The following is a 13,215-nucleotide window of genomic DNA, read 5'->3' on the forward strand; positions in this document are numbered from 1 at the left end:
TAAAACAACTGTTATAAATATCATAATACATATATATATTTTTAAATTATTTTTCTATTTTTATTAACTAATTAATTAATTTCGAGAAAACCAAAAAATCATTTTTAGATGACAGTGGTAGTCGACTCTTCGTGGTGTCCTCTGGGTAATGCTAAATGATTATCATAAAAATAATATTTTTATTGGAAGCAATTTACTACATAGAAAGTTGTACTTGAAAAACACAACGGCATAATTTACTACACATAATTTTGTACCTAAAAAATACTGGGCGCAATTTACTACACAGAAATTTATACCTGAAAAATACCGGGCGCAATTTACGTTTGCCTGCATATTTACCTTGAACGGTAGATTTTTTGTTTTTCGACCTTGATAAATTGCTGTTACTAACAATCGATATTTTCCCCGTTACAATACAAGTTATATAACAGCTGAAACTGATTAATTACATTTTCAATAACATAAAATATGTTTTTTTTTAATAATACAGGAATTTATTAATTTACCAAAGGTAAGTTAAGATAAAATTAAAAAAAAAATCATTTTGATATTCTGCGACCAGCTTTCATAAAACTAATAATCAATTTGAATTTAAGTTATTGAGAATGAAATAAATATATTATTAATTATTATTATGTAACTATTTCTACAGACTATACATTTAAAATATGGATCATAGATCTTCTAGTATACATTTACATTAAAATTGTCCTTGTGTTAGTAACGTAAAACACTACAATAGGATTTTGTTTTATCATGACCGTAATATCATTTTTTCACACTATTACAAGTACAATACGACATGGATAATAGGTAGGTAATACAAAACAACTTTATATATAATATAATTTACAAATCAATATGATATAGATGCTAATCCTCGTCCGGTTTATATTTTTATTTAATGTTTTTATCATAGATATTATTATTTAATTTTTGTTACTTGCATTTACATTATGTTTTACTATGCGCATACTACAATGCGATCTCTTAGTTATATCAAATTTTTAATATTTTAAATATATAATCCGCTTATAGATGCATGAAACACAGTAAAGGACAGTCTTCGGCAGTGTGCACACTAGGAAGGGATATAAAAGATTTCGTAGTGAACTATATTATCAGAAACTCTATCGAGTTTAAGGAATAAGGATGATGAGATCCAGAAATTGAATTCACGGGTTGATAAGAATATGCACCAGGATCATTTAAGGACGTCGAAATAGGACAATAGTCAATAGATATAAATTTAGTACAACTCTATAATATTTATAGAAACTAAACAAAAATATCAGCCTAATCGAAAGTGTAAGACAGTTTAAAGCAATTGTTGCTTTACTGTAAAATACATATACATACGGCTACACGAATTACGCTGGCACACATGTTATATTGCCTCATATTCTAAATCTTATTTTTTGACTATTCGTAAATTAAATTTTTTGGTCCACTGTACAATGATCGTTAAGTATAATAAAATTATAAATCGGTTTAATGGAACAACATCATACATGTTATTGTTCTAATAGTCAAAAGCCATGCATCCTTCTGATGTATTCGTGCGACGATATCACGGAGAGAGATTTTCTAAAATAAAAGTACAAGTGCAAGCATTACATTCGAATATTTGATATGATAATTTGTTCACCCCCATCAAAAATAACGACGACGATAACGTCTGATCCTCACCGTTTTCGTAAATACGATATTTTTAATAAATTGATATAATATTATACATACAATTTTATTATGTGCATTTATTAAACACTGTGATCTCTGAGTTATATCACCTTTTTAAAATTTTTAAAATAATATCAGTTTATGGGATAACTAAATCATGAACAGATTGAATAGTGATATACTATCATCAAGTTTTCGATGAAAATTAATTTATGCAGCCTAACAGTCTATCAGCATATATTTCTAATCATATTTTATTATATTAAGGAAGTGCGATCACTGGATGGCTTCTTCCCTCACCCTATTCATGTTTTTTTTTAATATAATGTAGCACATATTCTTATTATGCCTTTGGGTATAGATTGTATATTTTCTAATAAAAATAATAAAAAAAAAAATATTTTATTATATAGTTGTATCTTTATTAAAACTTATTAAAACTATATTCATATTTGACAAAAAAAAAACAATTTCTTATTAAAATATTATTTCATATTTCATTTAACAATGCTCACTGTTCTTAACTTATAAACCATACAAATTACTTGCGTATGTTTTATTTTAAAATAATAATGGTGAAGACGACTTTATTTAAAAAAATTGACAACAGTGGTTATACCTAATTATTTAATTTTGTTGGTAAAACAGTTGTGAAAAACAAATACCGATAAAATAGAAAATTGCATTTTATTGAATTTTATAGTATGTACACTGATTTCATTTTAAATGTATATAATTACAATATTTCCTTACACCACATGTATTTAATTAGGTAATATCTATACGCAAAATTCATTCATGAAATTGATTCCCACGGCCGTACAAGGCTTAACTCAGCAGCTATACAACCAAGTAGCTTATTATTTTTGTTTTTTACTTTACCTACATATTTATATTTTCCATAAAAATATACTTTAGGAAAATTGTTGTCATTAAGAAGTGTTGTGTCGATTCCCGGTGATTTAAAAATACCCTGTAAATATTCAATAATAATATTAATAATACGTCAACAAATGTACAAAACATATATAAATTATTTAATTATGTATAATTAATTTTTACTATAAAACATAAATATATCATTGAAATTCCTTGTTGAAATGTATTTAGAAACATTTATCTGCAAAGCGTCGACCCTCGTTCGAAATGTATAGTACTAACATTAATACATTAATAAAAATAGGGCCATTTCAAATTTTTAAATATAAGTTCGAATTCAGTACATACGTCATAAATCATTGTACAAACGTAAATGCATCATAGATGAACGTCTAAAACAGCGATATCAAAGGCATACCTATTTACGGTTCATTGATTTTTCTTGCATTAGAGTAAAATATGAAGTAGAATTATACCTTCCCATCGTGTAATGTAGCAGATGTTTGTATATGTAACTTGCTCTTGTTCCAGATTTTTAGTAGCCCATTTCAGTGGCGTAATTTGGAATTGTTTGTGGGGTGGATTGGGATATAAGTTTATATATATACTATCGTTCTAGTGGGGCTATGCCCCCCACATCACCCTTTACCATTAAATCCCATAGATCAAAATATTATATTAATTTATTATTATAAATTAAATAAGGTAAATGGTATAATAATGGTTTTTAAAGACAATAAAGTAAACAATTAAATTAAATTAAATATATTTTTCATAATTTATAATATCAAGTCAATTTTCCTTTTTGTTTTTTTTTCGCTAAAATATCCAGTACGTCATCGGGGTTCAACTTAATATCCCGGTGCACTGATAACATCGTAAGTCCATTCAACTATTCAAGCCTTCCTATTAAGTATTTAAATTAATAAAAGTTCATAATTATTATGTAATTTACACAAATAATGATTATTACTCGTTTTATTATAATAGACATTGGTGTTGCACTGTTGCTCAAGGTATATTATAATACCTTTATACCGCAGAATAAATTGTTTATGTTTTCATTCATTACCAGTCTACACCACATTCATATTATTTATTTTTGTAAAAATTTTTAGTTAAAAATGATAACAAGAGTCGTAAGTTGTAGATTTTATCAGTGTTATATCTTAACTATGAGCTATACAATTTTCTTGTCATATATTGTAATTGTTGAGCCGTCATAGTTTTATATTAATAAACTATGATAATATCCATGAATTCTTATTTCTTATTTTAAAATATTTCTGATCTTAAAATCTTTTAAAGTTTAGTGCTTACGGAAATTTAATTATGGCTATTATAAAAAAAAGCGTCTGAAGTGGGATATATCCCTTTATCCCCCCTCCCATAATTACGCCACTGGCACAATTGATATTTTTCTAAGTAAGTGTGTTCATACATTATAATATTTTAACTGGTTCTTTATTTCTTATACTAAGGTTAATATACCTATTTCTTTTCATTTTATCAGAAATAGATACATGTAGTTATTGCAGTAGCCAGTAAGCATAAGATATTCAAATGATTTCAAATTATAATTGTATACCATTCGAAATGATTACATTACTTAAACCAGAAGTTTACATAGAATTATACAAATATAAGTTAATATTAAATATTACCATTGGTAATGGGCAGTTTGATGTTGTTGCATTGAAGGACTTTGTAAATACAAACCATACATTTCCAAGAATACTTTTGAATTTAGAACAGGCATTATTAGTGACATAAATAAGAGAATTTGGTTTCCAACCACCAGTTAAACTCCAAGAAGCAAAGTTTGCATCCAACTAGGTATACACAAATTTAAACCATATTCAATATTATATTAGTAAATAAAAGTTTAAAATTGTTTAATATTTAGCTGAAAATAGTTCAACAATAATAATACTAAATCGAAAATACTTATTAAATAAACTGTTGTTTTACGGTATTTACAAAAATATGTTATTACATTTAGAGTAATAAAAGTTGATTTGTTATGGTTTAAATATATATTATTAAAATATGTAATTATTAATAATAAAAAAAAATCAATATACTCCAATAAAATTATATGAATCTACTGTAGTATAAAAATATTAAAAATTAAATAAATTATTTTAATAGTAATGTCTATCAATAATCATGTTGACTAGCCTTCTCCGCCAAGAATCGTTTATTAAATAATAATAATAACACAACACTATATCACGTAGGTAAGTCATTTGATACTTATAATGTACGGCAGAGTGGTATCAACTTTCCTGCATTTTAATAATTGGTTTTTAATATAATGTGGACAAAATTTAATATACTTTTTTGTATTATTTTTTTTAGTACCTATAAATATTACCTATTAAATTTGTAGTTTGAAAACATAAAATTTAACAAAAATGATTGGTGTAGTTATACTACGCATTTTTATTATTATTAAATTATATTTCATTAGGTATCGCACTTAATAATTGTTATTTCTAAAACATAACTTTAAAGAAAATTTATATATATTTTAATATATGCCCTAATATTTCATTTTAAATTATTATTTTTAACTATTTCAAAAATGTCATTAAATATAATATGTGTTTTGTTTAATTTTACATAACCCTATAATTAATATCTTTGAATTATATATTTATATCATAATAAAATTATGCACTTAGACTAAAAATATATTTATATAATTATATAATTTTATTGACCAACGATTTAAATGTTTAATAATTAACAATTAAAATTAAAAATTATTATAATACTATAATAATAAAGGTATCTTATATTATCAGTATTATCACATACAATATAAAAATCTATTGAATTCAATTTATTGTAAACTGAAATAGCATACTATTTGAAACACTTACTATTAAAGAATCGTCAAATGGTATGTCAGCTGTAAAATTCCCTTTGATTTCGGTTATATTAGATGACTTTTTACTCAAATATAAATTTATCTTGATCGGTAGATCTTTTGTTTCTCCACATTGATATATTGCTGTTAATAATATTCGATATTCTCCCTAATACAATACAAATTATGTAACAGTTGAAACTTATTAAATAAATGTATAACATAAAATATGTTTTTTTTTTAATAATCTAGGAATTTATTAATTTACCAAAGGCAAGTTGGGCATAAATTTTGTTCGTGCATTAGAGACGGTTAAGAAGCCAACTAACAGGTACAATTTAAAAAAAATCATTTTGATATTTTCCGACCAGCTTTCATAAAACAAATAATCAATTTGTATATAAGTTATTGAGAATGAAATAAATATATTATTAATTATTATATTGTGTAACTGTTGTTATAAACTGTACACAGGGCCGGATTTAGGAATGTGGGGGCCCTGGACCCATCATTAGAAGTAGATATTTTTTTCGATTACATAATAATATATTTAATAACCAAAATTCCAAATAACTAGAATTTTGGTTAGGAAAAAACAATGATTTGTTGTAATGAAACAATAAAGATAATAAATAAGCAAATTGCATTTATTAGATTATAATATGTACTATCAATCATCATAATATATGTACAGAACTTAAATAATAATTGTTATAATAATATATTCATATGATCACTTTGCGAGATTTTGTTGCCGCAAATTTTTCAACTACTTGAGAAAAATCTAATGATCTAAGTATGTCACTTTCAATACTTAACAATGCAAGTTCTGATAGTCGTCTTTGTGTCATCGAAGTTCGTAGTCGGTTTTTTATTAACTTCATTTTTGAAAATGATCGTTCTCCACTACAGTTGGACACCATCAAAACCAAATATATACGCAGTACTACTTCTATATTAGGAAATGTACATTGTAAATTATTTTCCTCAATAATTCTGTATAAAAACATTTCCCATTGCTCATTATCTTTACGTGTTTCTATATATATTTTTACAAATGAACCGAACTGTATAAGTTCGTTACCGAGTGAAGATTCTAAATCTTTAGGATAAATGCTAACAAGATAATTTGCAGCAGATTGTAGCTCAGAAGTTTCTAATTTTTCAATTTTATTTAAAAAACCAAAACGTTGACAAATTGTTTCATAAGCACCTATTCTTTCGGTTAATGATACTATCAATTGATCAACTACTGAAATAAAGCTTTCTATTCTAAATTTTTCTTTTGGTGATAACTTGGTTGTTGCTGTTTGATTACTATTTAATGAACCTAGTCTTACATTTTTTTTCCGATTATGAATTTGCGCATAATCTTTTGATCCTGACATTTCTTTTGCTTTTTCTTCGTATTCTTCATATTTATTTCGTATTTCTCGAACAAATGATAAAAGAGAATTAAGGGCATTTACAGCAGTTTGAAGAACTATTTTCGGGTCTTGTAAAAGATGGCTTGTTAAATCAAATCTCTCTAAAATATCATTCCAAAAAATTGCATAAAATGCCACTTCAAGTTGACACATTGATTCATAAAGTTTTTTGGATTCGATTTTAACAATTTCTTTTTGATCAAAATCGTTTGAAATTTCTACTAAAGCTTCTTTTATATAATCATAACCAAATACAACAGCTTTTGTTGCATCTGCACGACATGACCATCGGGTTTCATTCAAATTCTTTAAAACGTAAACACGTTTATTTTTATCTATGCAAGCTAATTTTTTTGTTAAAAGTGAATAACGTATGGGAGTTGCAGTAAAAAACACGTAAAGATTTTGTATGAAATCAAAGAAACGAATAGCTGCAATACACGAGTTGGCTGCTGTTTTCCCAACTAAATTTAACGAATGACCACAACAAGGAACAAATTCTGCGAATTCATTTTTATTTTTAATTAAGGCTTGCATACCTTGATATTTTCCACTCATGTTTGCCGCATTGTCATATGATTGACCACGGCAGTCAATCAATTCAATTTCATGATGGTCCAAAAATGTAATGAGAGTATTTGCCATTTCAATGCCAGTGTGGCCACAATTTGGTACAAATGTTAAAAATCTTTCTACTGGATTCATTTTTTCCATATAGCGTACTACTATAGTCAATTGATCTATATGTGCTTCATCGGGAGTAGAATCTACAGATACCGAATAATATTTTGATTTTTTAATTCTTGTAATTATTTCGCCTAATACTTCTTTAGCCATAAGATCAATTAATTCTTCACAAATAGTTGATGAAAGGTAATTTGTGTGACCACTTTTTTTATTCGCATGATCTTTTATATGAGCTGACAGAAATGGATCAAACTCCGCCACTAATTCAAGAATTCCAAGATAATTTCCATTTCTTGGTGAACCAATTATTTCGTCATCTCCTCTAAATGCTAAGCCACGTTCTGAAATAAATTTGATCGTGCTAATTACTCGCTTTAGAACTTGGCGCCAATAGGAAGATATTTCTGCTATCTGTTTTTGAAGTTGTTGATCTAGACAATCATTTTCTCTCGCTCGATGATTTATTGCAATAATTGCTTCAAGATGATGTTTTGATGTTTCATGTTGGGATAACTTTTCAGCTGCATGCTTCCAATCACAAAATCCATCACTAGATAACTTTCCATTTTTTGTCCCTAATAGTTTGCAAATATAACAATACAATTTACCAGTAATTGGAGAGAAACATAGCCAATTACGATTAATAACTTCTCTATTTTTAGTTATCCGTTTGAAAAAATGTATAGAACATTTTCTAGTATTATTTGCAGAGCGATCAACCCGATTTTGTAGGAAAGATTTTGTTTCTAATAACTTTTCATCGCAGTTTTGCAAGTTTGTAGAACCTTGTTTTATCCAGTATTTTATCATTTCATTAGTAGAATTTTGAGGCCAAATACCAACATCATTTTTAAAACCAATAAAAGAGTTTGAAATTTCGGGTTCTACGATGGGTTCATTTTCTATAATATTGGTATTTTTGGCATTTAATTCAAGATGTTCAGAATCATCATTTGATTTTTTTTTTTCTATAGATGAATTATTCTCCGCTGTTGAGCTAGACTGTTGAATTACTACATTTTCACACATAGTTTCATTTTCTTTGGAGGTTAAAATTTCAACATTTTCATTAGTAATATCATTATTTAAAACATTTGTTAACTGCCTCGAAGAAGAAAAATAGTTGGTCAGTTTTGGAATTTGGGAAATAACTTCTTCTATCTGTTTATCACGTTCTACCTTCAATTTTCTTTTTTGTGCACCAGAAGTATATATACGAGGTTTTGTATGACGATCGTTCATAATTTTGGTTAACGAAGAATTTATGACTATAATAGAGTAAAAGATATTTATATTTTTTTATTAATTATATAATAATTAATTGACGATTATAATTTATAATATATAATAATTAATAATAATTAAATATTTTAATAATATAATATAAATATAATTACGTTAAAGTGAAACGTTTTCACAATAAACTACATCTCAATCCGACGACGACAGAAACTTAATAGAATTTGATAATGTACAAATTAAATAAAATACGAGACACAAATTTCATTAAATCGATTCGAAATTACTTAGAATATTTACAAAATACACATTTAAGTATTCAGTGTATGTTTCAATCTGGTAGGATTATTATTTTAAAAATAACAATTAAATAACTAATATCGACGAAAAATCGTCAAAATTTAATTTGTCTTGTGTGAATTTCTAACTTTTTTCGCGTATTTGCGGTAAAAAATTTTAATCATTGGAAAGAGGAAGTTCTGGAAAGTCTTAGATTATATTTTCAAGTCTTTACTTAATAATAATATACATATAATACAATAAATAATAATACATTAAACTAACCTGGATAAATATCACGATCAAAATATTATACCAAAATATACTAGCGTGGTTGAAGAGTGTACACGTCTACTGCATCAAATATGAAGGTACAAATGAAATCTTTATCTACGTTATCGTCGGCTATCGCATATTTTTATTTATAACTTAATCGGTACGTATTGTTGTATTTATCTACAACAGCGGCTAGGCGGCTTGCTACACAAGTTGTATGTGTATATTTATAACTTGTTTTTTTTTTATCAATATTTAAAACCATACCAAATTACGAATATTATTCAATCGGGATTATCCTATGCTATACATGTCCATAATAATCGATTTTAAATTTATATTTGTAAACTCGCAACTTATTTTTATGAATTTATAATATACACAAGTATATTAATAATAAGATTTATTTATATATTTATGACAGTATCAACGATTAAACATTTTTATTGAAGTTGTGGTTTTATCTATTTTTAAAATATTATATTATCCCGTTTTATATTTAAAAAAATTCCACTGAGAAGAGGCCCTTATTTTGTGGGGGCCCGGGGCCCGGGGCCCCCTGGGCCCTCTCCTAAATCCGGCCCTGACTGTACATTATATGGATCACGAATCTAGTCTAAACAGTCTAGTATAGATTTACATTTTACTTTGCCTTGTATTAGTAACGTAAAACACTACAATAGGATTTTGTTTTATCATGACTGTAATATAATTTTTCACACTATTAAAAACACAATACAACACGCCACACGGATAATAGGTAGGTAATACAAAACAACTTTAAACATCATATAATTTACAAATCAATGTGATACTGATTCTAATCCTCATCCGTTTTGTACTTTTATTTAATGATTTTATCATAGATATTATTATTCTATTTATGTTATTTGCATTTACTGTATGTAAATATACATGATGATTCTTTTATCATAAAACACTCATTATTCAAAAAGTATTAATGTTTTTGAAAACATTTTTTTACATAGTTTCATGTTGTTAAAAAACAACATTTTTATTAAAAAATTATAATTTTAAATATTTTTTATTCTTATATAATTTTAAGTTTTTTACTTTTTTGAATGACAATATAGTTTTAATTTCATATCCAAAAGCAGAATAATTTTCTGAGTATTTTGATACATAAAAATTGATTTTAGGGAGAGTAGTTTATGACTACAAGTTTTACATATTTAAAGTTTGACAAGCGGAGTAGTGGACAAACATTTTGCAGGGTAACCCCGTACCACTCCACTCTTCGCATCAAAATTTTAAATACCTAGATTTAAATTTTTAAGATTTAACAATTACACTTAAAAAAATTATTATAAATTTAATAAAGTAAGTATCTTATATTATCATTTATATGCAAAAATAAATTCAATTCAATTCATTGCAAACTGAAATCTTGTATAATTTTAAATACACTTATACTACTAAAGAATCGTCAAATCGTTAAATGAATTAATAATTGTAAAAAACGAATTTCTTATATTTGATAATAAAATTATTTAAGCTATTAAATATGATGCTATTATTTTAAAACAAAAAAATATATTATTATATATTTTATAGATAAATAGTTAAAAAAAAATATTTAGGTACTTTATTTTATATATTAAATGTAGTCAAGTAGATGCTAATGTCTTCAAAAAAATAAACAACAACCAAAATAAGTCAATTCTATTAGTATAGTTCCCATGTAGATCGTAGGAACACTAGGAACTATCTCTAACCTGATATTATAGTGTAGGAACTTAGTATTCCTCATTTAAGCATTTACTGGGAGTTTCCCGAGTGCGTCCCGAAATTACCTTTTTTAAGGTTCCGAATGCGTCCGAAATAAGGTATCACACTATCACCCGAGTGCGTTCCATGAAAAAAGGTCATATTTTTACATAGCCCTAGTCACTAGGGCCTAGTGCGTCCTACTCCAACACACTTTGCCACAGTGAATATTTGAAAATTATTACAAGTGTTGTTTTTGTTATAAAGTTTACGTGCCGCCATTAATTAATTAATTGAATCATAAAATATAAATGAAAGGTATAATTTAACGTACCTATGTAGGTATAAAAATTATTTATAACAGAGCCTACCTGCCTACCAATGATCTAAACGTTTGATAAATTAGCAATTATCGTAGACCGAAGACCGCTTCCAAGACTATCATTTATAAAGTAACTCTATACTTGTATAGCGCATCTTAAAAACAATTTTACTTTTTAAAGCGTCTTTGCGTCCTAATGACATTTAAAAGTAAATTTATTTACCATCCATAAAATATTTTTAATAACCCTACATTTATTCCTCATGTAAATTTTAATTTAATCACTATTCACGATTTAAAATACGTATCTATTTAAATAACAATAAATTCATGCGGCAGCAGAGATTAATGCGGAAACAACGATAATAGATAATTAGGTATACGATATACGATGGATATGAAAAAAAAATATTTGTGTTCTTATGTTGAAATAATAAAATATTATGTTAATTTTAACAGTAAACTATATATAGTAAAAATAAATTTCTAAATTTTGATTTTTTGGGGTGGGGAATAATATTAAGGTTTTAATGGGGCGCAGCGGGTGTCCCGGTGGTACAACTATAATATTATATACACTGTGCAGGTGTATAGTCAATTGTTTTCAATGATATTGTCACTGCATAAACTAATGCAAGGGATGAGGGACTGGCCACAGTCCATAATATGATATTATCTGATTATGTCTATGCCATAGACCCAGACGGACCATTATATGAATAAAATTATGCAATTTGGTATTTCTATAATTTTTCGATAGTCAGGTCCACCGCATCGGTATGCTTGTATATTATAGTAATGTGACTATATAGTTTAAAAATTGAGTGCGTAGAGGGGTAACCCATAGACTTCAACGAAACCGCGGTTTGTTAAATCTACATTAACATTATGCAACGGTGGAGTACGAAAAAAAATTCTGTCCGGGGAAACTATTTTACCAGTTCTCATTTTGTTCCGTCCTGTACATATTTAATAATTTTTTTAGGGATATAAATGTATGCTAATTTTGTCGTTTTATCGTACATATTGTTATCCAAATAGTAAATTACTAAGCAAAATAATTTATATTCCGTACTTGATAAAAACAGAGTATATGATATTGAATTAACCCAATTTAATAGGTCCTCGGTTGAATACAAATAATAATTGTAATAGTGTTATTGATTTGGGTGTTCAAGAGACCACGTCGTCCTGAACCATAGCAGTAATTGAAATGAAAACCCATCGCGTCAAAATAATATTGTGACAATATTCAATTATGTCGAGTTGATGTAAATTCGTTTTACTCGTGTTTACATAAAGCGCAAAATAAATAAAATATGCTTTTGAAATATTGTTGTTTACAGCGTGAAGGATCTAGGGGTTTGGGAATCCTCACAGCTCGCGGGTCCCCTACCGCTAGGTTAACGTTAACCTAAAATGAAAACCCATCGTCATCGAATCTAAATAATATTGTGACAATATTCAATTATGTCGAGTCGATGTAAATTCGTTTTACTCGTGTTTACATAAAGCGCAATATAAATAAAATATGCTTTTGAAATTGTTGTTTACAGAGTGAAGGATCTAGGGGTTTGGGAATCCTCACAGCTCGCGGGTCCCCTGCCGCTTTTCCGTGTATATGTTGTCACGGGACACGGTTTGAACTGGAAAACGGCAGCCGCGTCGGCTGCGAGATGAAGTGCGGAAAGTTGTCGCCCACGGCCGGGCGGTCCGGGCGGTTTGTCCGTAGGATCCGCGGGTGGTCGTGCAACCGTGTTAGTATGAATGCCGTCTAGTGAGTATGCGCGCCGGAGCCAAGCGCCACCTACACAGGTGTT

At 27.5% G+C, this 13,215-nt stretch overlaps 2 protein-coding genes across 2 annotated transcripts; both read right to left on the reverse strand.

Annotated features, from left to right (window-relative positions):
- Positions 1 to 2,479: 2,479 nt before the first annotated feature.
- LOC132928895 (uncharacterized) lies at positions 2,480 to 5,902 on the reverse strand. The gene is made up of 4 exons (XM_060993840.1): positions 5,706 to 5,902; positions 5,451 to 5,606; positions 4,227 to 4,394; positions 2,480 to 2,656 (listed from the first exon to the last, which is right to left on the reverse strand). Exons 1-4 carry the CDS (start codon positions 5,787 to 5,789, stop codon positions 2,480 to 2,482), a joined length of 585 nt encoding a protein of 194 aa, XP_060849823.1. The 5' UTR covers positions 5,790 to 5,902.
- Positions 5,903 to 6,162: 260 nt separating this feature from the next.
- LOC132928896 (zinc finger MYM-type protein 1-like) lies at positions 6,163 to 8,580 on the reverse strand. Its single transcript, XM_060993841.1, has one exon. The coding sequence runs from the start codon at positions 8,578 to 8,580 to the stop codon at positions 6,163 to 6,165; it is 2,418 nt and encodes an 805-aa protein (XP_060849824.1).
- Between the last annotated feature and the right edge of the window lie 4,635 nt (positions 8,581 to 13,215).

Source organism: Rhopalosiphum padi, chromosome 4 (genome assembly GCF_020882245.1).
Source record: "Rhopalosiphum padi isolate XX-2018 chromosome 4, ASM2088224v1, whole genome shotgun sequence".
In the NCBI taxonomy this organism is placed as follows: domain Eukaryota; kingdom Metazoa; phylum Arthropoda; class Insecta; order Hemiptera; family Aphididae; genus Rhopalosiphum; species Rhopalosiphum padi.